At 37.0% G+C, this 27,878-nt stretch overlaps 5 protein-coding genes across 11 annotated transcripts; 2 read left to right on the top strand and 3 right to left on the bottom strand.

Moving 5' to 3' along the window:
* Positions 1-325: 325 nt before the first annotated feature.
* Positions 326-4,602, bottom strand: LOC113743403 (BES1/BZR1 homolog protein 4). Its single transcript, XM_027271392.2, has 3 exons — positions 3,888-4,602; positions 772-1,511; positions 326-696 (listed from the first exon to the last, which is right to left on the bottom strand). The coding sequence occupies exons 1-3, from the start codon at positions 4,101-4,103 to the stop codon at positions 693-695; spliced, it is 960 nt and encodes a 319-aa protein (XP_027127193.1). The 5' UTR covers positions 4,104-4,602; the 3' UTR covers positions 326-692.
* A 4,787-nt stretch (positions 4,603-9,389) lies between these two features.
* Positions 9,390-12,561, bottom strand: LOC113743748 (uncharacterized). 2 transcript variants are annotated; one of them, XM_027271827.2, is made up of 3 exons: positions 11,787-12,561; positions 10,307-10,424; positions 9,390-10,184 (listed from the first exon to the last, which is right to left on the bottom strand). In XM_027271827.2, the coding sequence occupies exons 1-3, from the start codon at positions 12,509-12,511 to the stop codon at positions 9,966-9,968; spliced, it is 1,062 nt and encodes a 353-aa protein (XP_027127628.1). In that variant the 5' UTR covers positions 12,512-12,561; the 3' UTR covers positions 9,390-9,965. The 2 variants fall into 2 exon arrangements, with proteins under 2 accessions (XP_027127628.1, XP_071905206.1); XM_072049105.1 differs by having other exon boundaries at positions 10,075-10,184; positions 10,369-10,424.
* A 2,318-nt stretch (positions 12,562-14,879) lies between these two features.
* Positions 14,880-19,762, top strand: LOC113688313 (gamma-glutamyl hydrolase 2). Of its 2 annotated transcripts, none has more exons than XR_011814411.1 (10): positions 14,880-15,663; positions 16,392-16,478; positions 16,838-16,927; positions 17,222-17,316; positions 17,790-17,850; positions 18,570-18,659; positions 18,740-18,802; positions 19,163-19,251; positions 19,324-19,438; positions 19,563-19,762. XR_011814411.1 is itself a non-coding variant. In XM_027206111.2 (10 exons), the coding sequence occupies exons 1-10, from the start codon at positions 15,175-15,177 to the stop codon at positions 19,594-19,596; spliced, it is 1,191 nt and encodes a 396-aa protein (XP_027061912.1). In that variant the 5' UTR covers positions 14,880-15,174; the 3' UTR covers positions 19,597-19,762. The 2 variants fall into 2 exon arrangements, 1 of the variants encoding a protein (XP_027061912.1); XM_027206111.2 differs by having other exon boundaries at positions 19,346-19,438.
* Positions 19,763-20,374: 612 nt separating this feature from the next.
* On the top strand, positions 20,375-24,919 carry LOC113688248 (uncharacterized). Of its 5 annotated transcripts, none has more exons than XM_072049108.1 (9): positions 20,375-20,850; positions 20,947-21,002; positions 21,108-21,232; positions 22,239-22,398; positions 22,497-22,720; positions 22,811-22,900; positions 22,984-23,487; positions 23,804-23,900; positions 24,491-24,919. In XM_072049108.1, the coding sequence occupies exons 1-9, from the start codon at positions 20,563-20,565 to the stop codon at positions 24,624-24,626; spliced, it is 1,680 nt and encodes a 559-aa protein (XP_071905209.1). In that variant the 5' UTR covers positions 20,375-20,562; the 3' UTR covers positions 24,627-24,919. The 5 variants fall into 5 exon arrangements, with proteins under 5 accessions (XP_071905209.1, XP_071905207.1, XP_071905210.1 ...); XM_072049109.1 differs by having other exon boundaries at positions 20,376-20,850; positions 22,993-23,487; XM_072049106.1 differs by having other exon boundaries at positions 22,497-22,900.
* A 255-nt stretch (positions 24,920-25,174) lies between these two features.
* Positions 25,175-27,719, bottom strand: LOC113688249 (uncharacterized). The gene is made up of 5 exons (XM_027206009.2): positions 27,615-27,719; positions 27,196-27,241; positions 25,915-26,037; positions 25,636-25,755; positions 25,175-25,434 (listed from the first exon to the last, which is right to left on the bottom strand). Exons 2-5 carry the CDS (start codon positions 27,230-27,232, stop codon positions 25,370-25,372), a joined length of 345 nt encoding a protein of 114 aa, XP_027061810.1. The 5' UTR covers positions 27,233-27,241; positions 27,615-27,719; the 3' UTR covers positions 25,175-25,369.
* Between the last annotated feature and the right edge of the window lie 159 nt (positions 27,720-27,878).

Here is a 27,878-nt window from a genome sequence, read left to right on the forward strand (position 1 = left end):
TCTCTGAAAGAACTTTTTTCGATTCATAGGGAAATTTAAAGCCTTGCAAGACCTTTTTTTTTGGAGTGACAAGTGTTTTGGATAGAAGATCATTTTAAATATTATTGAAAAAAACTATTGTAATATTTTTTTTATGACATGATATGTGTAAAATAAAAATGGTAATAAAATTAATTAAAAATTTTATACAATCAAATAATTTTTGGAGAAAATATCAATTTTAACTGAACATGACCCGAATCCGCTTTGCCGATTGGCTTCTCTTTTTTTTTTTCAGTTAGCGTTTAGCTTCAAAAGATATACTCATCACCATCATCATCCAGCCTTTGGACACCAAAAGTCGCAATCTTGAAATTGAGTGAATAAGTTACTGAAGAAACACGGTACAGCAGAAGCCCGACTAGCTTGAACCATTGGAACATATAAAAATTCATAAGACAATTTGACATTCAAAGCTTCCAATTGCAGACAAGAAAGAAAAAGCCACCAACCCTTTCTCCTTGAGGGCTTGCTTTCAAGCTTACCAGCGATGCAAAGTCACTTCACAGCTCAACAATCATGTTGCAGACTTTTAACGAGAGAACCCAGGATGACCGCAAACTAGCTCCCTAAAAACCTCGACTCCGATCCTTTTCTGACCTTCAGGATGCATTAAAGGACTGCCCTTTCATTCGCCCTCCTGATGCATACATTCATCTGCATAAATCAAGAAATGAGCAAAACGAAGACCTGTTTTCAACATCTGTTTGCTATATATTCATGCCAACAAACCTGGTTTTTGAGCTCCCAAGGGTAAGCTCAAGATCATCTGAACCACAATCTTCATGGATCCTCTCTCCTTCCCATGGCTTCACCAGACCACCTTTAATGCTTCTAAATGCAAACTCATCGGAAATTACTTCAGCCATGGGAACATCAGAGCCTGCAGGTATGGCGGGCGAGCAGGTCCCACTTTGCCCTGGAGTGCACATGCGAGAGCCACTGTGTCTTAGGGACTCGAATTTGAAGGCAAATGGATTGGCGGAGACAAGGCTGAATGTAGGTGAAGTTGGTCCGCCTTGTGGAATTTGCATTCCAGCAAACCATTCTGAATCAGGAGGGGCCTGACGTCCAGGACTGGGAGGTGTAGATAACGGAAGGAAGGAGCTGTGAGAGCCCCAGCTAGCACGAGCAGAGGAATCATCCCAGTCCGTCTTCAATCGCGGAGTCCGGGCAGTAGGGGAGCTCAGGGGAGGGGTAACAGGTGCACTTATGGACCCACCATGGTAAAGGAGTTGGAATTTGGTGGAGGATGTCGAGGAGGAGGAAGACGAGAGGTTCTTAAGCCATGGGATGAGGGAATTTCCGTCACCATTGATATTTGCAGCATACGGGGAAGAAGCTGGACTTGGGAAGGAAGAAGAAGCAGGGCTTGGGTTGTATGACGTTCCTGGGCTTGGGTGATAAGATGAACACGGGCTTGCTGATGTTGATCCACCCATGATATCCATTCTGTCCACTGGCTTGCATCCCTGTAAATTAGAAAAATGGTCACTGGAAGGCTATGTGAGTGCAAAAGGATTTCAAATAAAGAATTAAATTCAATCACCCATATTTTTATTCATCTAACTTACAAAACCTAGGAGAAAGCTTTTGGTGTCCTGTTAGTATCTCTCGACATTACTGTTTTTCCCTTCATCATATCATAGTAACAGAACAAAATGACACACTACCTAATCTTGATCTCTTTGCCACTATACTGTAGACACAATGAGCAGCTGACATTTTATCCAGCATTATAGGAACATAATTGATATTATGCCACATGCATCGTATTGAACTCCCCTAGTCTCTCCTGTACGATAAGCATTACACTTCTTTGATACCCTATTTTCGATATTTTACTTTTAGAACACAGTTCAATATGAAGTGACTGATGCATTTTCAAACTCTCTTTAAGACACCGTCTTCCACTTTCTTTGTTCACTCGGCAAGATTTATGATATCCAAGCATTAATAAAACAGGTTTTACCATCCAGCTGATCCAACTTGTATGGTCTATCACAGCACAATAACTGTCCTTAGCTAAAGTGAAATATGTCAAGGAAAGCCTTTACCAAAGGTATATATTTCCTGCAGCTGCATATGGAGCGCTGGTAAACATATTCTACCCTATTTTCTGCACCAAGTGTTTACCCTATTTGCAAGTGTATCAAGATCAAGAACAAGCGGTTTTTTGACTTTTTGTCTCAAATGCAGGTAAACTTCATTGTGAAATTGCACCAATCTTTGTCTTATTAACTTCAATCACAACAAATTTCTTTAACCTTTTTGACTGCCCATTCAGACTAGAATGATCAGTTCAGCTGAATTATTAGTAAGAGAGCCAATTGCAATGCTAGGAGGTCCTCAGATTTCAAAGCATACATACAAATTTATTAAACAGTGTCTCACATTCCAACCAACCTTCCCACCAACCCCCCAAAAAGGCCTTGTGGAGAAACCAATAGGAAAGGATTCTAGAACTTGTTGATTTTTTGTATTTATGTGTAACCTAATATTACGTACGACTACCATCTTCACTGTTTCTGAATCCTAGTTATTGTACTTGTGCCATATTACAATTGTGAAAAGAATCAGTACAATTCCCACAAAAACAGTAAGAACCGAAAATAATGCAACTGTCCTCGAAAGCAAGTATCGTACTGGCAACTTCGAGTCCTTCACGAGAACAGCAAGAGATCTAAAGCAAGAAGCCCAATTTAATACTACTTTTAGCAACTACTGGAAAAGGGCTTCTGTCGCAAGTGAAGAAAGTAAAGACTAGTACACTACCACCAGAAAAAGATGTTTGAACCAAATCCACCAAAGGTTAAAAGAGAATGAGATGAGATGAGAGAGAGCCTCAAAAGCACATTATTGCCAGACCTCCTTGTGACCCCTGAGAGGCCCACAGCTTCATGGGAATCCCCAGGCTAAATTTTAGCAAAACTAAAGGGACATATATTCAAAAGAAGTAATAATGCTACACCCTATCAACTAGCACTTGCTAACTGATAAAACAAAGATAAGAGATTTAGTTTAACAAAAGTTACTAAAATAAAGGGTTAAAGATTTGGATTTTTGAGCTCAGAAAGAATATGGATTTTCTAAAAAGAAAAAACCATGTTGGGAATCTTTGAAACTTACTGGTCAACAACAAACAAAAGCAACAGAGATGGTGTAATGTCTGTCTGCTAAGCAGCTGTGGCGCCCAGTTCTTACAGTGCAGACAGGATCTAAGGCAACGTAGACTAGGGAGGAGGAAACAGCAGAAAAAGGGGGAATACGAGAATCTAATTCTACTAGACAGTAAAAACAAAGAAACAAAAGTAAAAAGTGATACTACTAATCATCCAACATTAGCAAACACCTGATGGGTCAGAACTCAGATGATCTCCACACTAATCTTTATCAGTAATACTTTTTTTTTTTTTACAGTGGCAGTAAGTAAACCAATTGCCACCGGCGTGCGTTAGCATAACAGAACAATTCTTTGCAGTAACAAAGGAGAGCGTGCGCTTACGCCATATGTGCTAAAAAAAGAGTGATGAGTGATGACGCGGCAGAAAAAGGAAAAGCCGTTCTAACGGCCCAAAAACAAACCCGCTAAAATGCGCCTGCCGCCAGGGCAGTTGGAGGTGTGGTGGTAGACAGCTGGCCATTAGCACTCGTAGACCAGGAAAGAAAAAGAGGAAAAAAAGAAATGGGTAATCAGGAAGCTCATCTGCTTGATACAATTCTAGAATTTCTTGTTCCACAATTATCACCGAAAATAAGAAAAAAAATGGAAAAAGAAATTAACATGCTGTTAATAGAACTGGGAAGTTGAACGTGGATAAGAAGGGGGGGGGGGGGTGGGTGCGTACTTTCCGGTAAGTGGTGCCGTCGGGCTCGACAGTCCAGCCGGCCTCATTGCAGAGGGCTTTAAGGACCTCATTATTGTCGCAATGCTTTGGGAGTTTGTAGTTCCCGTACATTCTCAAGCCGGCGAATATATTGGCCGCGATAGCTCTCCTCCTCCTCTCCCTCCTCTTGTTGTTCTCCCTCTCCTTCCACGTCGGCAGCCTCGTCCCCGACGTCATCTTCCCCACCCCAAACTACCACTGCCACTTTAAAAAAAAAAAAAGCCCAAAAATCCCAAATAAAAATGAAAACAAAAAAAAAATCACTACTATCAACAAAGTTAACTTCTCGCTTTATAGATGATCGTGATTGGTGATCCGAGGTGGGATGAAAAGGGATGAGAGGAAGGTCGAAGAGGATGAAGTAAACGGTGTAGTACAACGGAAATGAAGGTGGGAAGGACGAGGAGCAGGCTGCGAAGGTGGCAGAGCTTTATGCATATGCTAGTAGCCTAGAAGTAGTAGTGGTAAAATACTACTATGATGCTATGCTATGCTACGCTTAGGAGGTGATGATGAGTATATTTGGTTGGACTCGTGGACTGAGGAAGAAATGGCGGAGTGTTTGATTGAAAGGGGGATAGATTGGCGAAAGTGCCCTTTTACTGCCCTCCCATCATGGGAAGACGGACGAAATGTGGAAGCTGAAAAGTGTAAAAGAGACTAATGAATGAATCAATCCATGTGCTTTGATTTTTTTGACTATTGTCTATTGATAATGCCAATGGGGTATGCTTTGAAATGAAACACACATTTTCAGTTCGTGTTCTTTTCTCTTTTTCAGCGGTTAATTCTGACCATTTTGATCGATTCTCATTGACTACATTTGGAGGAAAAGGAGGACAAAATTTTTTTTTCTTAGGAACAAATTGGTTTTACTTTGTATTTATTTTATATATATATATATATAGTCTTTCAATCTGATCTTGTGAAGCAAAGCTAAAACAATTGAACAACGGACATTTTCATAATCAAAAGTTAAAACTATTATTTGTTTGAAATCATCTGGGACTATTACAATTAGGAGTATTTTGTTAATGAGTACTTACTTGTTGGTTAAACAATTGATTGTATAGTAAGATTGCACGCTAAAGGGTGTTTGGAGAACCTTATAAAGTTTACAACTTTACGTACCAAAGCTTCATGTGTACACATGTAGATGACCTTTAATTGTTCAACCTTCAGTTACTGCTTTGAAAAGTATGGGAGATTACCGTGTTTCTAAGCATAAAATTACATGGAAAGTTATTTAAATAGGTCTGGTCTTGTAAACTTACATAAGTTAAATGTTTGTACTTTTTTTTCTAGACGACACATATAGTCATGAAAACAGTATAACAACCTATAGCAATTGTGCTGTAAGATCAAATTTTGAGCAGCAACATATCAGTGAAGGTGTGGTCCAAGTCAATTTGAATTCTTCAATTGCCACTATTGTTTTACTTGCTCTTTTACCATCAAGTACAAGGCATTAAGAACTTTACATCCATCATCCATAGTCTATTCATATAATAATGTCTCGTAAATTACAACAATAGGATAAGTTAAAAAGATGAGAGTTACTGTTGGGTTTGGAAAAATAAACAGTCTGTGAAATAAAATTCAAATCCAACAAAATAAACAGTCGATGAGATAAAATCCAATCTAACAGATACCCGAGTTTGTTTGAATAATAGATTATTTGTACAAATTTATTATTTGCGTGCGTGATAAATATATTTTTTAATTATTTTTTATCTCATATATATCATATAAAAGAAAAGTGCTACATTATTTTACTTTTTAAAATTATTCCAAATAATTTGCTATCCAAACATATTCATTGTTACAGTATTTTATTTTTTAAAATTATCCTAAATAATCTACTATCCAAGCATACATATTCAATATTGATACTTGTTCTCATGGTGCATGTTTGTGTTTGTAGGATCTTATCCTCATTATGCATATGCAAATTAGTAGTTTGTGTAAAGTGGGAAAAAAAATGAGAGAGAGAGAGAGAGAAACTTTAATAGCGCTTGGATGGTAGAATGAAGAATGTGGAGACTAGGCACTATATAGAGTATGATGAAGTCAAAAAAGGAGCAATAATTTATCTACCATCAAAAATGGCATTTTAGGAGGCATCCGATGAACTTCTTCTTTTCTGAGTTTAGATTTTATTTTTTATTGTTGTCCCCAATCCAAAACAAACATGAAAGCAACAATTAGGCAGACGTCGACATGGGTAAGTGGATGAACGGGACCACTTGCGGCCTGCGGGAGGCGTGACTCGCTGACTTCAGGTGACGTAAGATCGCCACTTGGCACCGTACTGTGGCTTTTCTCGTAACCGTTCCGTCTCTCTCTCCACGGAGAAAATAAATACTCCTACTAGTAGATTAGTACATAAGACAGGGAAAAAAAAAAAAAAAGTGTCACGTGGCAAAGGTCGGCGCACGTGTTTTCGAAGACAATCAATTTCTCTGCTCCACTAGATCTTTAGCAGAGATGGTGAGAGTGAAGTAGGCAATAGCCTCCGGCAGAGGGTTTGATAACTACGCGGCGGAGGTGCAAAATAAATGGTACCTCAAGCCTCGATTATTATCTTATTAGTCTTGTTAAAAAATCTCCCTTTTTTTTTACTATAAAAATAACAAAAAAAAGTATTTTGCTTCGGTTATATAAAAGATTGCATCAATTTTAATTTTAGTAAACAGTTTCCAGTGTCATTGAATTGAATTATTCAAATCAATATCTATATCTAAATAATATTCATTTATTCCAAAGGTATATCCTGCTATTGACGTTTTCTCGATGAACATATTTATTCAAAGGAATAATTAAACTGAATTCAAAGATTATCGGGACTTCAACCTGGACTATTAGATTTAAATCTTATTCACGTTTATATATAATTCTAAAATCTAAATACCATTATTTAACTTTCTGAGTGTAAAAAAGTGTTTTATTTTGTATACTCAATTTATTTTTAGTACCTACTTTTACGTTTTCTTTTGAGGTGAAAAACTAATACTCCTGATATTAAGGTTAAATTTGAATCATCACTTACATTTTGCAGTACTTAGGTTCCGTTTGATAAAATTGAATTCTGAAATTTGAATACTGAAACAATTAATTTACTGAATTTTAAGCACTGAAAAAAATATATGAATGTCTGAATTTTAATGTTAAACCTATTTATGCTATTTGATAAATATTTATAACTGAATGCTTAATAAATTTAATTTGACAATTTTACCCTTATATCTTTTCATTCAAAAAAGAAATAGAATCTATGATTTAATTAGTTTAAAATTGTTAGGTATGAAAATGACAATATTTATTTTTAAATCAAATTAATATAAAAGATGAAATATATTATATGAGGAGTGTGGAGAAGATGTAAAAGTCATTAAAAAGGGAGAAAAGAGAAACTAAAAATCGTTAGATAGAGAATATTATATTGTTTAATTATATAAGAATTTTGAACATAATTAACAAACAAGGGTAGATTTGGTAGATAAGATAAGGTAGTTGAAATAATTCTATTGATTCTTATCAGAATTAAGCATTCAGTTAGGATTCTTGTACTGAAAAAAATACACACAGGTTCAGCACTGTTTAACAAGTTCAGCAAATAGATTTTCATTTATCAAACACTCAAAACATCTGAATGTCTGAAAAAATTCAGATTCAGCACTTTTTTATGTTATCAAACAGACCCTTAACCATGTAGTAATTGAAAAGATGAGTGTGTTTAGATAATAGATTATTTGGGATCTTTTTCGAAAAAATACTACTATCTCATTTTTTTTTATGTAGTATATATAAGATAAAAAGATGATTAAAAATATATAATTATAATACAAGTAAATAAATTTATACAAATAATTACCTATCCAAACAAACTCTCGAATGTTCAACATATTCATATCATTTCTCTATCAAATAATTATTTCCAATTGTCGTTCTACACCAACTCACCAAGATGTGTGTCATACATGGCCTGAAAAGGACATCGGACAGCGGAGGAAGGGGGTTGCGCGGACCGCTTCCTAGGACGGCATGCGGTTCTGCAAATTCACGTGACTCCCGCATGGGGCAATGGCCCATCACTCATGGCCTCAGTTCTCTTTCTTTTTTTTTTTTTTCGTTTGTGGATAAAAGGCCCATTACTTGACTAAATTGCTGAAATGAAATGAGAGAGGAGGACCAAGTGTCGTAATAATTCCGGACAAAGCTACCATGTTGAGTTGATTGATTTCACTATTATCACCCACCCCATGTAGCAGCTTAACAGTTTCGTATTAGGCTATGATAATATAATGAACTCTTCTGTCTGCGGTTTTAGACTGCTCTAATTGAACTATGCCATTAACTATTCAGTAGATCATTGGACAAGAGAATATTGATTATTTTCGAGTATCTGCAATTTGATTATAATTTGCTATTCAATATAATGGTGTATTTTAGTCCGGCTGAAAGGACTGCGTAGTTGTAGAACTCCAAGCACGATCGTGTTGCTGCCGTTATTTGCACTGTCAAGATAAATTTACGAAGAGAGTAAGGATTGGATTGGGTAATAAGGTGGGAGAAATTGTCAGTAAGAAGTTTGGATTTAGTTTCATTTATTCTTAAAAAGGAAAAAAGATAAATTTATGAAGAGGGAATATGGATTAGTTCAATGTCTGCTTTTTTGTTGACTTGTATTAACGGGTGGGATTGAATAATAAGAAGAGGTGAAATGGTCAAGAGGATTTGAGAAGAAACTCCAAATACTATCAAATAAGTTGCTTTTGTTTTGAGGTAAAGCTGAATTGGGGAAAGGTTTAAGTCATTCTGACTAGTGAAAATGAGGAAATCACAAGTAAAACATTAGACAGTAAATGAAAAAGAAAAAAGTGAAGGGTTACCTCTTTTGAGGGTTTCTGATGCTGGTCCCGAAGGTTTAATTTGAATAAACAAAAATGTCCTTTAAATCCAATCAAATTTATGCCTAAAATTACTAAACGTTCTTAAAGTGTACAGTTTTAATTGTTCAAGGACTAATTGAAAACAAAATTTAGATGAGGGACCAAAAGTAGACAATGACAATAGTTTAGAGGCATCCCATATCTTTTACCCAACATTAGAAGCAGTAATGCAGTGTAAAAATTTTGTGAAAAGCATGTGAATTCTATTATAAAAAAATTAATTTTTTATACACTAACACGGTATATTATCAGTGTTGGTTGGCTAGACGTTGAGATTAACTCATTATAAAACAGGAGAATTACACAACACAACTGTACTGCTAGGTGGTCTCATTGATAGGCCATTTTCGTATCAGAGCATCACAGAGTGAGGGACCCGGACCAAAAAGGGGAACTGGGCTCAGGTTGTAGACTGATATGCCCGACACCCACAAGGCACTGCCAATTGCCTCCAATCCTAATCATGACAACAACAATAATCATGGCAGCATTTGATAATAATCATGCAGGTTGCACCTGTTCTTCCACCGAAATAACCCACTTACGCTTATCGAACTAACCTTGGATTTGGATCATAAGTTGAACTTGTCAGCAACTCAATATTCTTTTGGTCTCTAGAGTTGCCCCTTTAAAACTCAATAAGACCATTTAGGCTGTTCTTTGTATATAAACCCTGGTCAATCATATTACCTGTAAAAAATGCTTGAGTTCCCAATTGCAAGGAAGTGGTCAAGGGGACAGGACATAATAAACCAACGTCGTAGGGTCCATTGTCACTACTGAAGTGCGCTCCTCAAATCATTTTTACCCTTTTCTTGAAAAGTTCGGAAAAGAGGTGGCGAACGGTAACGAGTCAAAAACCTTCTATAGTCGAGAAATGGGTTTAGAGCATAAAAACCTTCAAGGTTTCAGCATACACTCTAATAAATCCATGAACTTGGCACTTTAGTTGCTCTGAAGGCATGCTTGTACATGACGAGATATACTTCCTGGTGCAACAAGGACTGTGAGATTAGTTTAGTATCCTATACAATTATCAGAGCTGCTTGAAAGGCTTGTGCAGATATGGGTTCTGGAAAAAAGGCCTCTAAGACACAGTTTGACTAAGGTTTACAGCCTCCTTCAGCAATCGCCTGACAGTAGCTTTTATTTCATCAGGCACCACCAATTGTGCAGGACCTGACTCCAAAGCATACGAGGTAATGATCCTCATTACAACCGCCATATCTAGATTGTTGTCATTGCTTCTCCAAATACTCTGATTAACAAACTTGCATGATTGTTTTAACACGCATTTGTCACAAACCTGAGGCAAGCACATGATACTTGAGAAGCCAAACAGTGAGGTAGAAACAAGAAAGAAGAGGAATATGCCTTCATAAAATTTAAATGGTTTACAAAACAAAGTACAAAAGAAAATCGACTCACAGTGTTTTCCTGAATTTTGAAGAATCTGCGCAATCTTTTAGCGGAAAAGACAATCTTCTTACCAGGAGAAGGGCAACCGAAAAGGGCCAGCTTTTTCAGGTCGCTGCCTGACATCCATCTGAGAAACCAATTCACAAGATTAAGATGGAGAAGATGCAAGCTAGGAAACTCAATACGTTGAAAATGCTTCACTAATCTCTGTGAGGTATAAAACTTGTATCATAACTCAACTGTGTCGATATAATTCAGAACAAGCTAGAACAAGAACTTATTAGAAAGACCAAGCAATGGTAGACTGTTTCACTTCAAATCTGCTATTCAGGGGAATATGCAACATACAGAGAATTGCACCGGTGATTTAGCAATCTACTCCACTCTGTAATACTACAAATATTGAGCACAACTTAAAAAGGTTACTTGTTGCTTCACGTCAAGGTCACAAAAAATTTCTCCCCCTCAGTCACCACGTCGCCTGACTTGATGATTTTATTCTGTTTTTGAATGCAATGACTTGTTAAAATGTAAATAGTCAAGCATAACTGCAGACTTGAGCACAAATGGCCATTAAATTGTGTGATCTTCACATGTAGCACATAATTGAATTTGCAATGAATTTCAATGCACCCTCAATGTTCTTGCAACAATGTCCCTAACCACTCTACTTGATTTCATCTACTTGATTTGAAAATAAAAAGCATGATGTCCATCCCCTTGTTTGCTTGCTAACTCACTTCTATTTACATTTTTCTCTTTTTGCTTTCTCAAAGATTAGTTGCAAACAGGACAGATAGGATTAACGGCAGGGCAGTAGTAGGCAAAAGCCCAAAAAATGAAGGGACACAAGCTGGTAACCTAGCAACAGAATTTCATCAAAACATTTGTTGTTCACAAAAAAAGAAAAGAAAAAAAGAACAGGGCAGTATTTCCACGCCCTCATTACAGTTCAGGCATAAAAAATTGGAGCCACTACAGAGGGAAGAGGAAGATGTCAAGAAATGAAATAGGCAACCTTCTTGTCCACAGGCTTGAAGAAGGCAAGGTTCCATTGGATATCAATTCTTAAGCGTTGTATAACTAATCCTAAGTGTGAGATAAAAAGTTAGTATCTTTTTTCTATTAATAGTTAATACATTCAAATAAATAACCTAAAGAAAGCAGAACATTCATTAGTCCATGCGAAAAATACCATTCCTACAATTGCATTAACATGACTACAAGTAACTCACTGTCGCAAATTATAATCTAAGTATACAGGACAAAGCATATTACTGGAAAACTCATCCTATTATTCTCATAATCAGATCGAAGAATTCAAAAGATCACATCTGATATCTAAAAATCAACCACTTAATCTATCTGTGTGTGTGTGTGTGTATATTAGTGCTTGAGTATACAAATGCAAGGAATTCACAGACAATCTAGGATGCCAAGAAACGAGCCAATTATCTTTCTGCCTTGTGACAAGAATAAAAATCCTTACTTTGCAATCTCCTGATTATCCATGCCAAACTGCTCAGCTGCAAACTTGATAAAATCTCGAGCATAACTATTCTCAAAACAACTAATATCAAGCCTATTCCTAGGCAAGAAATTCGAATCCTTAAAGTACCCATTATTGTATAAATGCGTCACAAACATTTCCATGTCAGGAGAAAGCTCCTTATAAACCTCCGGATCCTCCATTCTCAATTCTTTCAAATCCTTCATCTTTTTTCCATCATCCCTCCCAAACTTATTAGCGAACAACGATGATAAAGATGAACCCCCAGATTTTTCCTCGTAGTTTGACAACCCTTCATTCTTATGCACCCCCTCTTTCTTCTTGTGCTCCTTATTCTTCAAATTCTCCTTCTCATCCTTCTTTTTCTGCTTCAAGCCCCTCAATTCCTCCTCCAATTTCTTCAATCTCTTCTTGAGCTCTCCATTTTCACCTTCACTTTCAGTTCCAATATCTTCTGGGGTCTTTTTTAAGAGTCCAACAGCTTCTTTGAAGTAAACATTCAAAGCTTTTCTTGATTTCTTATTTTCTCCAACAGCATTCTCAGAGCTAATTGGTTCTGCGTCTTCTAGGGGTTTGAAATAAGACGAAAGTGAAAAGGGTCTGGGGGAGATCAAATGCGGTGATGCAAAAGGGTTCAGCGGATGGTTTTCGAGTTTAAGGAGCGTTTCGGAATGATAGGAACGGAGGATTTGGCGCAAGATCATTCTCTGCTCTGTTTGTCCCGAGAACTGAGAAGAATAGGAAAAGCAGAAGATTAGAGGGTTTTAGGGAGATTTAATCAAATTTTCACTTTTTCATCTATGGATCGAAATGGACGACTATGGGCCTGGGCCTTGAAATTGGGTATGTGTGATGGATCGCAGAGCAGTTCCTCTTGAAAATGGACTGGATCATGGATATGCGACTGATTCAACCATAGAGTTATTTTTTTTTCTGTCAATACAGTATATTATTCTACGCTAACAGCGAGGGGTGGATCGGAGAAATCCAAGAGTAATTCACGGGAGATTGAACCACCATCGGATCAAACGAATGCATTATGCATCTGTCTGAATTTTTTAAGTAGAGCTACTTTGAATGTGGCAAATTGTTTGCCTCCCATTCCATCAAACTTTAATGTATTGAAGCTTGATACTAACAAGTTGAGATAATGACTTTTACCGGTTTTTGTCGGGACTAGTATGAACTAATCTGCGAAGCTCGCTAAACGCTTGGCGCTTCTAAGTTTCATCAGATTTTACTCATCTTGTTGCTTCTAATGATTCATAGTCTAGTTGCTCGTGATCGAGTCAAAGCTCGACTCAAGCCCGATCAACATTGAACTCGTGTCGAATTCGGACTCAAAAATACTCAATTCGTTAACTCGCGAGTCGCCTCGATTTTATATATATAATTTTAATAGTGAATTACATATATATATAATATTTTATTATTTCTTAAAAAATTACTATTTTATTCATTTTTTTAAAAGTAAAATAATTATCTTTTTAAACTTGAGTTCGGGAATGATTTTGCTCGAATTTGAAGTCAAGTTTGAACTTAAGTTTTAAGTTGAAAGTTCATCGAATTCAAGTTCAAATTTGATAAAATAAGTCGAGATTTGATTTGATTAAGTTAAAACTTGACTTGATTCATTTACAACCCTATTTGTTGCTTCAAAAGAAAAGGAAAAAAAAAAGGAGTTTTTTGTCAAAATAACACTCTTTCTAAAAAATATTCCCAATGTGATTCACTTTCAAATTTTATTCCCAAATCGATGTTATTGTTGCCACCTAATTACCCTGATTGCCATGTAAGATAACAAGAAAGGAAAGCTTATAATCTAGTTTATAGTTTCCAATAAAAACTAAAAATTTAAACTGTTTTATTATAGAGGCACAAGAAAATTGCATAACTTTGATAATTTCCTTATAATTATTTAAAATAAATTTTACCATTATTGACCTTGCTATTATTGCAATTTTTTTTAAATGTATCAAACTTATTGCATATATTTTTTCAAAAATAAATTTGCAAAATACAAAAATTGCAATGAACATTATAAGCAATAATAAGAAAAAGTTAAAAAACTTCAAGGTTATCATATATGTTTATGTTACGCTTTCTACTCCTTGAAAAGTACTTTTACAAAAAGTAATCAAACTATTGCAATTAAGATAATACTAAAGTTTCTCAAAAGTAACACAAGCCATTAATTGATGTTGAATAAATGTGCAAAAATGCTTCAAGTATACGAGATTATTTGATTATGTGACAGAGGGGCACTACAAATGAACATGCTTATATTGAACATGAATTTATGTTGTTACGTAGTTTTTCTCTTAGACATTTTATCAAGCACACGGTGTGAGAAATCATTTGTTAAAGCAATTAGTATTCAAAATTTTTTGAAGGCCATAGGAATGTTCCAAAAACTGCACAACAGAAAAGACAAGAGAATAATCTTCATTTACCTTGAAATTATCAATTCGAGGAGAATATTTTCATAATATCAGGAATGATAATGAAATTTTAGATGTTGTTAATATAAATATTGACTTTTAACAATTACATTTGACAAGGAAAAATAACGAAAGGACAAAAAATAATAAAGGAAAAAAAAGTGGGTAGGTTCAGAGAGAGAATCAGGGAAGATATTAATTAAGAAAGAGAGATAGTATGTGCCTCTATCTCTATCCTACCACATATGCAACTTATGTGGAAAAAAAAAAGAATTATAAAGATAATAAATTTTAAAATTAGGTTACCTTGGATATATGTTTCGAAAGAAGAGTTATTTTGGCAATGAACTCAAAAAAAAGAGACTCGTCTTTTATATCAAAGTGGTAGAAGATTTGATAATTAAACACTTCCTTAATAGTACTAACAATTAATTAAATAATGAATAAGATGTCAAATTTAGCATTATATTCTTCTCCAAAGGTCTCATAATAATCCAATAAATCATGCCCATGAATGATTGCCACCAAGTCCCCCACCACCACCGCCAAAGTCAGGACAAATCGTCCATTAGTACGATAAAAGTCACGAAACGTGTGCTGTTTTCCTCACTAATTGCGTTACCAATTCCGCTAAACGCCGAAAGTCCCACCTCGTCACCACCCGCCGGCCCATCCATGCACAACCCACCGGCCTCCATAATTTTCCCTATACCCATAGACTCCATTTCCCACCCAATCCATCGATCGTTCCCCATTCCCGCACCCGAAAAACAATACAAAAGTAACAAAAAACAAAAACGAAACCCTCTCTCTAAAAACTCGGCAGTTTCCCATGTCAATACCAAACAATCCCTTCCTTGACCCCTTCTCAGCATCATCATCATCATCATCGCTCCGGATTAAACTTAACGACGTCGTTAGCAAACATGCCTCCACCTCCGCCGTCTTCTCCTGCCTCCGCTACTAAGTCCTCCGCCTCCGCCTCCACTCCCGCTCCCACTCTCCCTCCGCTCTCCTCCGCTTCTTCCTCCGCCTCCTCTGCTTCCGACATGTTCAACTTCAATTATCTCTGGATTCCTCTTTTAATCGCACTCTCCAAGGACCTCACTGCGGCGGCTTCAGCTAATGATAACCTCATTTCGGATGACTCGACGACGAGTATTCTTTTACCCAGTGAGAATCGGACCGTTATTAACACGCCCCGACTCAGTCCAAGTTGTCCAGCTCCTGACCCTAAGCTGAACTATCGTCCGGTCATCGGAATTCTTAGTCATCCCGGAGATGGAGCCTCAGGACGGCTTAATAATGCCACCAATGCTTCTTACATTGCCGCTTCTTACGTTAAGTTTGTGGAATCCGCAGGGGCTAGAGTTATTCCCCTCATCTATAACGAACCTCTTGAGGTTCTCGAAATGGTAATTTATACCTAGTTGTTGCTTGCTTTGCCTTAAAGATGAATGTGTAATTCTCTTTCGATAGCAGTCACTAGCATTTCGTCTGTTTTCAATTAAATTCTTTGTGCCCCTGGGAAAGTCGTAATTTTTTTTTTGGGGTAATGGCAAGAAAGAAGGGAGGTTGATTTTGATTCTTGTTAGATAGTTTTGGCGTTATTTTTGCTTTTGTACTTCAAAGTTTTAAGAAGTTGGAATAATATTAGTCGACGCAAGCAAGAGTGCTGCTTTTGTAATCTATTTCTACTAGTACAAGTTAGTATTTACAATACCGGGTTTGCTGATTGATAAAGATTATTAATATTCTTTCTTTAAGCTGGGGTTTTTGCTTTGTGGATAATTAGATGTTTGGTGCTGAAACTTGCCATTTTGAAATGTGTAGTTCTGATATTGATACTTTAGCTTTCAGTCACTGCACTTCTTTCAGTTGAGCTTTGTTAATTATGCAGAGTGTGGGGCTTTTGTCCTCAAAGGCATTCCTGTGCTTTCTTTGAAAGGTAAATGGTTCCTTTGAAATTGAAGCATGTAGAGCTGAAGTAGCATGTAAGCAGCATAAGATGATGATGTTGAAAATTAGACGTTTATTAGCTTTTTATCAGAAATAACCTATCCAGAATCTGATTCTGAAGTTTTTTTTTTAATTTAATATCTTCAGCTGTTTTCCTGATATAGAGTTTTGCTGCGTTCTGCAGAAACTCAGTCTAGTTAATGGAGTGCTTTTCACTGGTGGCTGGGCTAAAAGTGGTCTCTACTTTGATGTTGTAGGGACTGTGTTTAAGGTGAATGACTTTCTTTCATCTATGAAGACATGCTACCTTTTCTGCGTGTGAATTATTCATGTACAGTGAAGTGCAAGTGCAGCAGTTTGGTTGTCTTTGTCCTTTTGAATGATGCCATGATAGAGGACACATAAGCATGCACATTTCTATTATGAAAATGTACTACAGATAGTTTCTGTTAATTATTTCCCATCTGCATTTGAAAAGGTCATATTTCACATTTATTCAGTGATTGTAGCTTTCCTAGTGAAGTTACTGATTTAAAATTTCAACTTGTATAGATCGAGGAAGCGGTATGACTGTTGTTGTCAATATCTTGGTCTCTGCTAATCAACTGTTCTTTGGTATGATTTTTGCAGAGAGTTTTGGAGAAAAACGATGCAGGAGACCATTTTCCATTGGTTGCTATCTGCTTAGGTTTTGAACTTTTGACAATGATCATCAGTAAGGTACTCCTTCATTTCAATGGCCTTTTGAACAACCTGGTGGATTAATTATTTCTGAAATGAACAGCTTGAAGGCCCAAACCTCCCTCGTTCACCTCCTTCTTACAAGTCATTTCCTATACCTTCTCTATTTGAGAAATTTGGAATCTCTAAATGCTACTTTCCACAAGATCCTGCCATTAGAAGTTTACGTTGTATAACTATGCTATGATAAGATCTGCATGGTTTTAACATACCATATGAATCTTTCTCTTTCGTAGGTTATGATACATTGACATTTTGTCTTGTTGATAATAGGACAGTGATATTCTTGAGCAATTTAGTGCTGCCGATCAAGCATCTACGCTCCAATTTGTGGGGAGCATTAATCTCGAAGGAACTGTATTTCAGAGGTAAATATGGTGGAGAATCTACTTCTGCTATGGTGGAGAACATTGAAATAACATTTGCTGAGGTTTATTTTTTGTGCTAGTTGATGTTCTTTAAAGTTTTGAGTTATATTGTTTCATACATGATTTGATTATATAATTAAATAACCATTCAAGAGTCTGTCGCATTGTTCCAATCAATAAAGCTGTGTTATTGAGATGTTATTAATGAATTGCTGAAACACTTTCCTTTTAACATCAGTAAAATTAACATAGTGACCTAGGATGCTTGTGTAACGAGCATGATATCTATGATTTAACGTGAGATGGAGTTAGTGTAGTTGCTACAAGGATAACGTTTTCATTTTGTAGGGCTTTTGCGAATTTTCAATGGATGTGTATCTTTAAACTGTTTCCAACCTAACAGTATTTTGAATTTTGAATTATGTTAGTTACTGGAGCTATGAATTCAAGTTCCTTTTTAATTTGTCCTGCAGGTTTCCTCCAGATTTGCTAAAGAAGCTCAGTACAGATTGCCTTGTGATGCAAAACCATCATGTATGTGAATCTTTTGTTTCATGTTACCTTAACCTGATTAGGGGCGATTAAGTGCATGTGCTGGTTCTACAGAAACGTCTATAACCCCCACTTATGTTTTGGTACATAACAATTTGATTTAGGGATTGATTGTCTTACTTATATCGAATATGAATATATTTGGATTGGGTAAGGCTTTACACAATGTGTGTGCTAATTAAAATATTTCAACACCCCAGAAGTTCCTAAATTCCAGATCTTCTTGTTCGAAGTGTCCTTAAGGATTGATTTTTTATTTTAAAGTTTAAATCCAGATTTAGAATAGTTCCATTCCTCAAGGCTTGAAAATCCACGGCTGGTGCACTGGATGTTCCATTCGTAGGATCTCAATTTCCTTAAAGATAAAATCCACAAGTTTTATTAGAACTAGCATGGGCAAATATCATTCCCATTGCATAAATTTTTCTGAATGCAGTGTTGTTAAATTGTTTTCAACTAATTATGCTCAATTTTTTGAGGATGTTAGCTTAGTACCTAATAACCAAAATTTTCAGGCCCTATTGAATTACTGTATTTGGTATGGCGATGTGCAGTTTTAACCCTGTTCCTCATAATCTCATATTTTATACTCAATGCTGCAGAACTACCACTGTAGGGGTGTGTATTATGCCATTCTTAATAGGCCCATATATTTAAACACCAAGTAGAGCTGGTTAACTGTGTATTTTCCTGTGTAACAGTATGGTATATCACCTGAGAGGTTTAGAAAGACTGCTGCTTTATGTAACTTCTTCCAGATTCTGACAACAAGCGCAGATGAGAACGATAAGGTAATTTTTGTATTCATCTTTTGTTGGTCAATTGCCCCTTCTACTTACAAACAAGTTTTCCTTTCCTGATAATGTGCCAGGTTTATGTTTCTACCGTCAAAGCAAATGACTATCCAGTCACAGCATTTCAGTGGCACCCAGAGGTATAATCTGTCTATGTTAGAGGTTTAGCATTAGCTTACATTGGCTACTTATGTTTCAGGTTTTAGAAACTTGAGTAATGATTATATGCATTTTGGGTTGTGAAGTTTCTTTTATCCACACATAATTAGATGTCATTGTTATGCAAGGCTGAGGATCAATGTCACATTTTGGGTTGTGAAGTTTCTTTTATGTACACATAATTTTGGGTTGTGAAGTCTCTTTTTTTTTTTTTGGAATAATAAATTTTAGCTATCATATCTTTTCCATACGTTTCTGGATATCCCACATACACACAGAGCATGCAGATAAATGGGATGCAGCTGCTGAATTCTGAACCCAAATACCTACCTTTATTGCAGAAAAATGCATTTGAATGGGGGTTATCAATGATTCCACACTCGGAAGATGCAATTCAAGTGACTCAATATGTGGCCAATTTTTTTGTGAGGTAGGAACTGTTAACGTTATCCTGTTATATATGCAAAATCTTTGAGCTAATGTCTCATTGGCCTTTTCATAGCTTTGAGTTTCTTTATGTGCAGTGAGGCCAGGAAGTCCTTAAACAGGCCACCAGCTCGTAAAGTTCTTGACAACCTCATCTACAATTACACACCAACCTATTGTGGTAAAGCCGGGTGAGTTGATTGCAGTTGAGACTGCAGTAGGATCAATGCTTGTTTTCTTCTTGTTTTACGCAAAAAAGATAAGATGGTGAAAGACTTGTACCAACTTGATGTCATTTGTTCGTTCTCATTGCAGGAGAGGATACGATGAAGTCTACATTTTCACTTGACTTTTGTTCATGGCCTCGTCCAACAAAAGTCTTGAGGAGTTTGTGCACCAAGTGTAAATGATCATGAACTAGATAATTTAATGTATAAAGGACACGCATTAAAGTTTATTGAAATGGTGAACGGGCTTTTAATTAAATGGTTTATTGAAATGCACTCTTAAAGGTCTTCCTGCTTTTGCTGGTTGTTAGTATTCTCATGCTAGTTGAGGTTTGGAGCTTCCAATCCTCAGAATTGAGCTGTTTCTCACTGTTACAAGGCACATTTTCCTGTCAAAGAAAAGGGCCCCTTTGCCGTCCGTTCACAGGGTACCTCTCAACCGTAAAAATGAAATGAAATCTACAAATAACGTCAATGAATTGAGCGTCGAAATTTTTGATTATTTCCAAAATTTGTGTGAAAACTCAATAGAAACGTAAACAAAAACACATGAAATTTAAGCTGATCAAATCAAATGTTCATCGTATCCTGATTTGATCGTCGAGGATGCAACATGAAGGTTAAAGAAAATGCAGGAAAATGTAACAGCGTATTGATGAGCCAATTTTTTTTTACCAAAAAAATTGCTGTGAACATATTTTTCAATTATTTTTTTATTTCATATATACCAAATCACTACAGTATTTTTTTAATAAAAAATTCAGAAAAATGCAATTCAAACAAGACTTTATACCTTTGTCATTGGGTATGTTCTGTTTTCTAGAGTAAACCCGAGAACTCCAATAATCCAATATTATAATTCTTTGCAAGAAAAAAAAAAGGGAAACGAGTAATATCCATTTCTCACTAACCTATCAAGCAAAGGGATGCTGAGAAAGAAGGAAAAGGAAGGGAAGGTCCAAATAGAGCACGTGCGATGTGGAAAATCACGTGACAATAGGCCCCAAAAGCCAAGAAAAGACTCCGCTAACCAGTAAACCCCCTAACTTACCCTCCATCATACTGGCGGGAAAATTGGGTGCTTTTTTATGTTCTTTGCGGAGGGAAAATTGTTTATCGGATTCGGTTCATCACTTCCCCTTTTCGGGTGCGAGATCCGACTGCCCCACGCTGACCCGAACATGGCAGAAATTGAAACCCTGGGTATCCTCGACGAGATACAGTCCCTCGTCTCCGATAAGCTTCAAGTGGTATCTCTCGTACTATCAACTTGTGTATTTCCTTACTGTAAAGGTTCAATGGAGGGTTCTTTTTCTTCTGTTTTCTCGAGAATAAGTTTAGGGGTTATGCTCAGATTTTCTTTCCTTGTATTTCTGGTAAGATGGTGGAAATTGAAACGAAGAATAGCGAAGTTTTTTTTCTAAATCTTACGTAGTTTAAATTTAATTGTTCTTGGCTGTGTTTTATTTTAGGTGTCATACAAATGGCTGAGTCGAAATTTTTTGGTGTCCTCAAACGACGCAAAAAGGTACCGAGTTTTCAGATTTTATATTTTGATGATTTGTCGTTTCGAAATTTCTCCCTTTTTGGCTAAAGTTAGTTTCTTTGTTGTTTGTCGACTTGTCATCTGTAGGCTGCTTCAGGATTTTGTTGAGAAGCGTGGGACCGGAGTAGAGGTAGTTTATACTTTGTCTGGCTGGTTGAAAACTGATCCTTCCGTTTATCATATCAGGCTTGTGTCCAAGCCTAAACTTACAGGTTCGTTTACCGATGAATCTTGAGTTTCAATTTGGCAAATTGTGTTGTATGCCCCTGTGTATTGACTGTGAGATTTGTTCCCACTTTGCTACATTGCTTCCTTTCAGCTTTCTAAATTTGTATTCCAGACATTTTCTTTGCTGGTTAGCCTGAAAACTGCTTGTCCTCTGTATCTCGTGAGTTCTAAACGTATAATGTGCTCTAGTGCTCTATTTGTGATTGCATCAACATGTGTATGCCAAGCTAGAAAATCTTGCACGCTTCCTTGCATGATATCTTGTTAGAGATTTCTGATGAGAAAACTTCACCATTGTTGTAGTTTTTTCTTGTTACCTGATTGTGATTTGTTCTTATGTGTCTGGCTTCATCATTTCCTCTAAATTGTACTGGATATCCAGTAGAGTGACATTCATGCTGAATGTTAGCATATCTGTGGTTACGGCAAAATGCTGTTTTGGACTATTGGTGTTAAGCTCTGCGTATCTTCTAGGATGTGGAAGATAATGCATCCTCCAGATTTTGAATATTTACTTTTGTTTGCTTATATATTTGGATGACTGTACTTTGTGGATGTTGGTTTGTAATGCCTCCCAAGAATAATTAGTTGAGTGAACCAACGAAAATATTGGGCTGTTGGGACATTGCAAATAGCTGTTGATTTAAAATTGAGAAGCAACTGTTATTTATGTCATACATTGCATTATGTTTCGGGGGATCAAGTTTGGCGCAATCGATCTGATATAAACCCTTCTATGAGCTATCTCAAGAATGACATATCAGTAGTTGGTTATTTTAAACACTTGACCACTACTTATAATGCAGTTTATGGCTTGTTATAGGCTATTTCCAACAGAATGCTTATACTGCTTGCATTCTTTAAAATGCTGTTTAACGAAGCTAGCATCCAAGATGTAATTCATGTTTTAAGCTATCCTTCTATTTTTGGAACTTCCATGTTGAAATGAGCATTGCATTTTTTTTTTCATCTTTTTCCTGTAATTTGTAGAAGTAAAGCAAGAATTTGATGAGAATTGCTCAGTTCAAATCTATAGCGTGCAAGCTTGCTTACCAAAAGACCCAGCAGTCCTTTGGAATGCTGAATTTGTCCAAGCAGAAGAGCTCTTTAAGCAGCCCCATGAAGTTGATAATTGTCTGCGAGATAACAGGTAAATTCAGCATGTCTTAGGTGATCTAAATGCAGCTAATTTGACAGAGTTTAACCTGTCTTGGCTCCTACATTTTTTTGTGGTTGGTGCTACTACAGATTTTGTGGAGTACTAAATTCCTTTGTCAAGAGAAATGCTGAAGAAGCAAATGGAACCACAAGTGTGCTACCAGTGAAAACTACCGGGACCTCAGGGTCATCTGGATACACCTTGGCCAACCAGAGTCCAACAATTCCACAACCGCAGCAGAAAAAGGTTCAGGGATCAAGCCCTAATGTCACATTGCAATCCCCAAATGTGGTCAAAGATGTTAAAAATGAGAGTAAGCCTGCTGAGAACAAACTGAAAGTTCCTCAATTGGCTGTTAATACGAAAAAAGTAGAGACTGATAAGAACTCTTCTGGAACCGGAGGTGCATTGGCTAATATGTGGGGTCGTGCATCTGCAAAGTCCAAAGCTGAGTGCGCCTCTGCAAAAACTAATGGCATATCAAATTCTGCAGGTTTGTTCCTTTGACTTTTATCCACTTTCACTGCTGGCTGTTTCCTGAATTTAGGAGTTCATTAGTTACTGTGAAACTATTAGCAATTGCAGATGCACAAATATGTGCTCGTGAAGAAATAGAGCATGAAAGCAGTGATGATGAAGGTCAAGGTGTCAACGTCAAGCGGTCGTACAATGGCGAAGTTGGTCGGAAGAGGAGGGTTGTTTTTGACTTCTCAGACGAAGAAGACGAATTCAAAGATGCTGTCAATCTAGCATCCCCAGATCCTCCAAAGAAGAAATCAATGCTGGATTCAAAACGAAGCTCTTATTCTTCAGACATTGAGAAGAGCAAGTTGAATTTTGAGGAAGAGAAGGAAGATAAACCAAATTTCAAGCATAGAAAAGAAACCGACAGAAAATCAAAGGAAGAGAATCTAGCGTTCGGCAACCACAACAACATGAACTCTTCTTCTTCGGAGAAGGTTATAAACCATGTGCCTGCTGTTGACACAATTGTGAAGGATAAAACAAGGGATGCTGCTCCAAATTCACCTAAAAGGAAAAAAGTACTAAAAACAAGGATTGATGAGCGTGGAAGAGAAGGTGCAATTATGATAAATCACACCTCTTACTTCTCGAAACAGATATACTACTCCTTTTTCAGATATTTTCATTTGCTTCCTGCCTACTGAAAGAGACTTTATCAATGAGGTCATAAATGAGACAAGAAGTGTTGAAAGTAGCCTTAGGCTTACGCATCTTTCCACATATGGGCATACATAGTTACTTTTAGTGATGCTTTGTTCCGTGTATCCAATGGTTGTCGAAGTGAATTAGCTTTTTTGCATGCTCTGTGGCATTCTGTTTGTTATAGTTTGCCCTGTTTATATTATTTGACTCATTTGAATTGTGGATGCAGTAACTGAGGTTGTTTGGGAGGGTGAGGAGGAGACAAAGCCTGAGAGTGACACAACAAAGAAGGCTGACAACATTCCAGCCAGCAACAATTCTAACAGGTGAACATACTGTAACTTGTACTGGATTCTTTTTAATTTACCATGTAAATCACTTTGCCCCAGACTAACATGAATTTAGATGTAGTTCTGCCCACAATATATGTGCAAGTATGAGGCGATGACTGGTTCTCTAATTCTGCATGGGTGCTTTGTGGTCATTACTGGCTGATTGGTGTCTCCCCATTTATATGACATCTCATTCGGATAAATACTTTAGGATGCCGATTTTGCATAATTAGATATGTATGCCTCTTCCATCTCAAATGCCAAACTTTTCATCTTTCTTTTTTTATTTGTTTCTCCTTTTTGTTTCTGAGTACAATCTAGCGTTCTATATTTGCTATTTCTGAAGAGAAAACTACTGGACAATGTTAGAATAGAGCTTGGAGTTTTATGCTTTTTGTCAACTATCAAGTTGCTGGCAGTTCTGAGGCATTATATTGTAGCAGACATCCACACATGTATGACTGTGTATGTTTGGTGTTTTACAGATAATCAGCTCAAAAACTGCTTCATTCTGGCTGTCATTAATGTTCCATTTTTCCTAATTCAGATTTATAAGCTACTTATACTGTTGGGTTTATTTCCAGACCATCTGCTGTTAAGAAGTCACCAGCTGTAACTGCTAATGCTCCATTAAACCAAGTTGGCAAAACGGGAAGTAAGAAAGCAGGGAACAAGGATCCTAAACAAGGGAATATTCTGTCTTTTTTCAAGAGGGTTTAAGGAGATTGCTATAGAAACTGCTGCAATTGTCTGGTTCTTTGCGTTATGCTCCAATGTTGATAAAATCATGGCGTTTGTCGTGCTCGTGCATGCTTTCTTGTCAGGATAATCCTTTGTTCATGGTTTTCTCTTCAAATGTTTGTATAGTTCTGCTACCTCTTCTTGGCTGTGCTTAGACTTCATAAGAATAGTTTCTTGATTAGTTGATAGGAACTTTAACCCATCTTGGTGAACAATGAGATTTTCAGTTTTCAAAGCTAATCAGGAAAGACAGTTAGGAGTTTGGTGGCTTACCATTCTGAACAAGAAATGTTACGAAATGCTCATACACGCATGTTCACCAGCTCAAGCATTTTTAAGCGCACTTCTCCTGGCTTTTACTTCGCTGTTGATATGTTATGGGGAAGGCAAAGGTGTTTAACAGTTGTACTTGCGTAGAACGGTGAGTTGAAAATTGGCATTCATGTTAACATACCCAAGCTATTAAGACTCGCCCATCGCAAACCACAACCCCCAAAAATAAATAAAGTGTTAAAGATGAATCATACTGCACTTTAAAGCAGGGAAGCATGATGCTTTGCTTTTCTTCGTGTTTGAATCTATAACAAACGAGGAAGAAGCGAGGTGAAAAAGGAGGATGGTGTGAGTAAACAAACTTGTGTAATATCATGAGGGAGATTTACACGATCTACATTGAAATCAATGAATGTGGAAGTTTGACATCAGGAAATCCTTCATTTTTTTTAACCTTCTTGTATTAAGTTGGTTGGTTCGCTCAGAACATACTTCGGGAGTTCATATTTTGCACCTGTAAAACAGATTAGCAAGAAAAATGAGCTAGTGAATATAGAAATCAGAAAAAAGAAAAGAGGAGGAGGAGGAGGAGGAGGGCAGCAAGACAAATGGAGACGAGCTCAGAAAATTTGAAGAGCACCAGTCTTATTTCTACCAATAAAAGCAAAAGGGACGTAGCAGAATTTGTTTGGTCGAAAAAATAGCAGAATAGGACCTCTCTCGTCATAGCACACCGTCATATCAGGATTTTGGATGATGACTCCAGCACTGTCGATGATTGCCTGAGCTAGGTTTATGTCTGCCTCAGCAGCAGCTCGAAGTGCATCCCAAATTTCTAGAATGAGTACACAAGTAGTTTACGTACAGTAAATTCCCACAGAATTGGATAGGATAAGAGGATCATGAGTAGAGTAGCTAATATTGCCTCTGCTAAATCAACAGAATCTTCAAAATTAAGTTGAAATACAAGTGATTTTTCAATTAGGTCTAGTACCTTTTCTTCCACCATAGTGAGGAGCAGTGTCCCAAAACTCTTCTCTCAACTGCACTAGCTGACTGTTCGTTATTGGTTGTGGATGTTTCCAAGGTTTTGGCTTTCGAATCTTTTTCGCGGATCCTGTAAAGACCAAAGAGTAAACGAACGTGTTCAGCTTCACAACTACCATACCTGGGCTTCAGATAGACTAGATTGGCAAACATATGGTAAAAAATCAGAATCCCAACTTTCACATGCTAATAGACTTGTAGAGATGTATGCCTGTGCACAGACATCTGTAGATCAGCATTACACAAGAATCAACAAGAGTGAAAAGACAAATTGCGCGACAGCGCCCAGTGATTCGCACAAAAACCAAGTCTTGAAGATCTGTGTCTACTTGGTTCCTTTGCTCACAGGACGCTAATTCAGTTTTTTCTAGCTTTCTGTTTATTAGATTACAGCATATGCAACTTCGCCAGGAAGGTCTAAAATCTAAAAGGGGGTAAGCCAAAGTACGCATAATTTACATTTACATCATTCATTGGGGTTTTGGGACTAGAATGGTCTGTCTTAATCCTAATTCTCCTCCAGGTTGCATTTGAAATGTTGAATACTCCTTAAACTCCTTCAAAGAAGATGCATACCACTTGGAAGGAAAGGAGGCTTTAGTACTGAGGATCAATTAGTACAGCATCTATGGGAACTCTAAGCAACAGTAGAACAACATAGTACCAATTGCCAAAGCAACCTAGAGGAAGTTGATCTTTGGATGAATAGAGACTCTTTTCAGCCAATAGTAGCACCACCACCACCCCACCCCCCAACCCAAACACACACACAAAAACCCATTCCCAATCAGATACGAAGCCTTCAAAATTAGATCAGAATTCGCCTTACCCTGTTAAAGTCTGGACAAGCTTATTTTATACAATTTGAAAGAAAGAAGCTTCTTTTCCAAATAATCAAGCAAACCTACGAAGACAAATGGAGCATGAAAGTCCATAAGCAGATTTTGTTCTTTCTTTTCTTGAATTTTGGTTGATACAGACTGTCAATCATAAATTCATCCAAACATTTCTCTCAGTTCAAATCCCTTGCACCTAGAAAAAATACACATGCATGCATGCAAACAGATTTATACATGTCCTATGTCACAAGTTAAAACAGATGCCCTGAGTTCTTCTCAACCAGGCACATTTCAAAGTAGACAGACCAGAATTTTCCATCATAAAAAACAATATGAAACAGTAAGCCTGTACCATGACCTTAAAAAGATGAAAACTTGCAATGACTCACCATCTCCTTTGGCCTGTGATGATCCAGCACACCCCATCCTTGTTCACTATACAGTCAGAAACAGTCCCCAGATCCCAGAAAAAATCACCAACAAGTCATAGTCAGTTTAGATGTGTATCAGAGAAAATTTGTGGTGAATGCATGCCATGGGGGAGTTGTTCACTACTTCTTCTTTTTTATTTTTGATACTAAATTGAGTCATATGCGTATGAAAGAGTCCAAAGTCAAATTGAACTTTGGTCACTTTTTTGCAGTTTTCTGCTTAGCTTTCTGACTCTTCCTGTCATGAATAATACTACAAAAATAATACAAGTACACTGACTAGTTAACGCCTTCCATTTTGCAGCCCCCCCTCATGAAAGAAATGATCATCAAATTTGGTAAAGGAGGAAAAAAAAGAGAAATAAAGTGTAGTTTACCCATTGCTTAATGTCCAAAGTGGTTGGCTGTCATGTTTCATTCCCCGTGAGGAGAGAGAGAGAGAGAGAGAGAGAGCAAAAAAAAAAAAGTTTGTGGGATGATCAGATGAGCTCTGTTGTGGGATGTCTCCATTATATTTAGGGATAATTTCAGAAACCTCCCCTGAGATTTCTGACATTTACACTCACCTCCCCTGTGGTTTGAACAATTACACTAACCTCCCCTGAGGTTACTAATCCTTTACAAATTCAGTCCAAATGATT

This window comes from Coffea arabica, chromosome 5e (assembly GCF_036785885.1).
Source record: "Coffea arabica cultivar ET-39 chromosome 5e, Coffea Arabica ET-39 HiFi, whole genome shotgun sequence".
Taxonomy (NCBI): domain Eukaryota; kingdom Viridiplantae; phylum Streptophyta; class Magnoliopsida; order Gentianales; family Rubiaceae; genus Coffea; species Coffea arabica.

Bases quoted from the DNA above. Each gene is read 5' to 3' on its own strand.
- LOC113743403 (XM_027271392.2), bottom strand. From the start codon at position 4,103: ATGACGTCGGGGACGAGGCTGCCGACGTGGAAGGAGAGGGAGAACAAC. The intron at 1,512-3,887 runs GTACGCACCCAC...TCTAATTTACAG, and splicing joins ACGGCACCACTTACCGGAAA to GGATGCAAGCCAGTGGACAG.
- LOC113688248 (XM_072049106.1), top strand. From the start codon at position 20,563: ATGTTCTTTGCGGAGGGAAAATTGTTTATCGGATTCGGTTCATCACTT. The intron at 20,851-20,946 runs GTAAGATGGTGG...GTTTTATTTTAG, and splicing joins TTTCTTTCCTTGTATTTCTG to GTGTCATACAAATGGCTGAG. The intron at 23,901-24,490 runs GTGAACATACTG...GTTTATTTCCAG, and splicing joins GCCAGCAACAATTCTAACAG to ACCATCTGCTGTTAAGAAGT.
- LOC113688313 (XM_027206111.2), top strand. From the start codon at position 15,175: ATGCCTCCACCTCCGCCGTCTTCTCCTGCCTCCGCTACTAAGTCCTCC. The intron at 15,664-16,391 runs GTAATTTATACC...TGCGTTCTGCAG, and splicing joins CTCTTGAGGTTCTCGAAATG to AAACTCAGTCTAGTTAATGG. The intron at 18,660-18,739 runs GTAATTTTTGTA...ATAATGTGCCAG, and splicing joins GCGCAGATGAGAACGATAAG to GTTTATGTTTCTACCGTCAA.
- LOC113743748 (XM_027271827.2), bottom strand. From the start codon at position 12,511: ATGATCTTGCGCCAAATCCTCCGTTCCTATCATTCCGAAACGCTCCTT. The intron at 10,425-11,786 runs GTAAGGATTTTT...TTGGTTTCTCAG, and splicing joins GATAATCAGGAGATTGCAAA to ATGGATGTCAGGCAGCGACC. The intron at 10,185-10,306 runs GTGAGTCGATTT...TGCTTGCCTCAG, and splicing joins TCAAAATTCAGGAAAACACT to GTTTGTGACAAATGCGTGTT.
- LOC113688249 (XM_027206009.2), bottom strand. From the start codon at position 27,232: ATGGGGTGTGCTGGATCATCACAGGCCAAAGGAGATG. The intron at 26,038-27,195 runs GTGAGTCATTGC...TGGTCTTTACAG, and splicing joins ATCACAGGCCAAAGGAGATG to GATCCGCGAAAAAGATTCGA. The intron at 25,756-25,914 runs GTACTAGACCTA...TACTCATTCTAG, and splicing joins TCACTATGGTGGAAGAAAAG to AAATTTGGGATGCACTTCGA.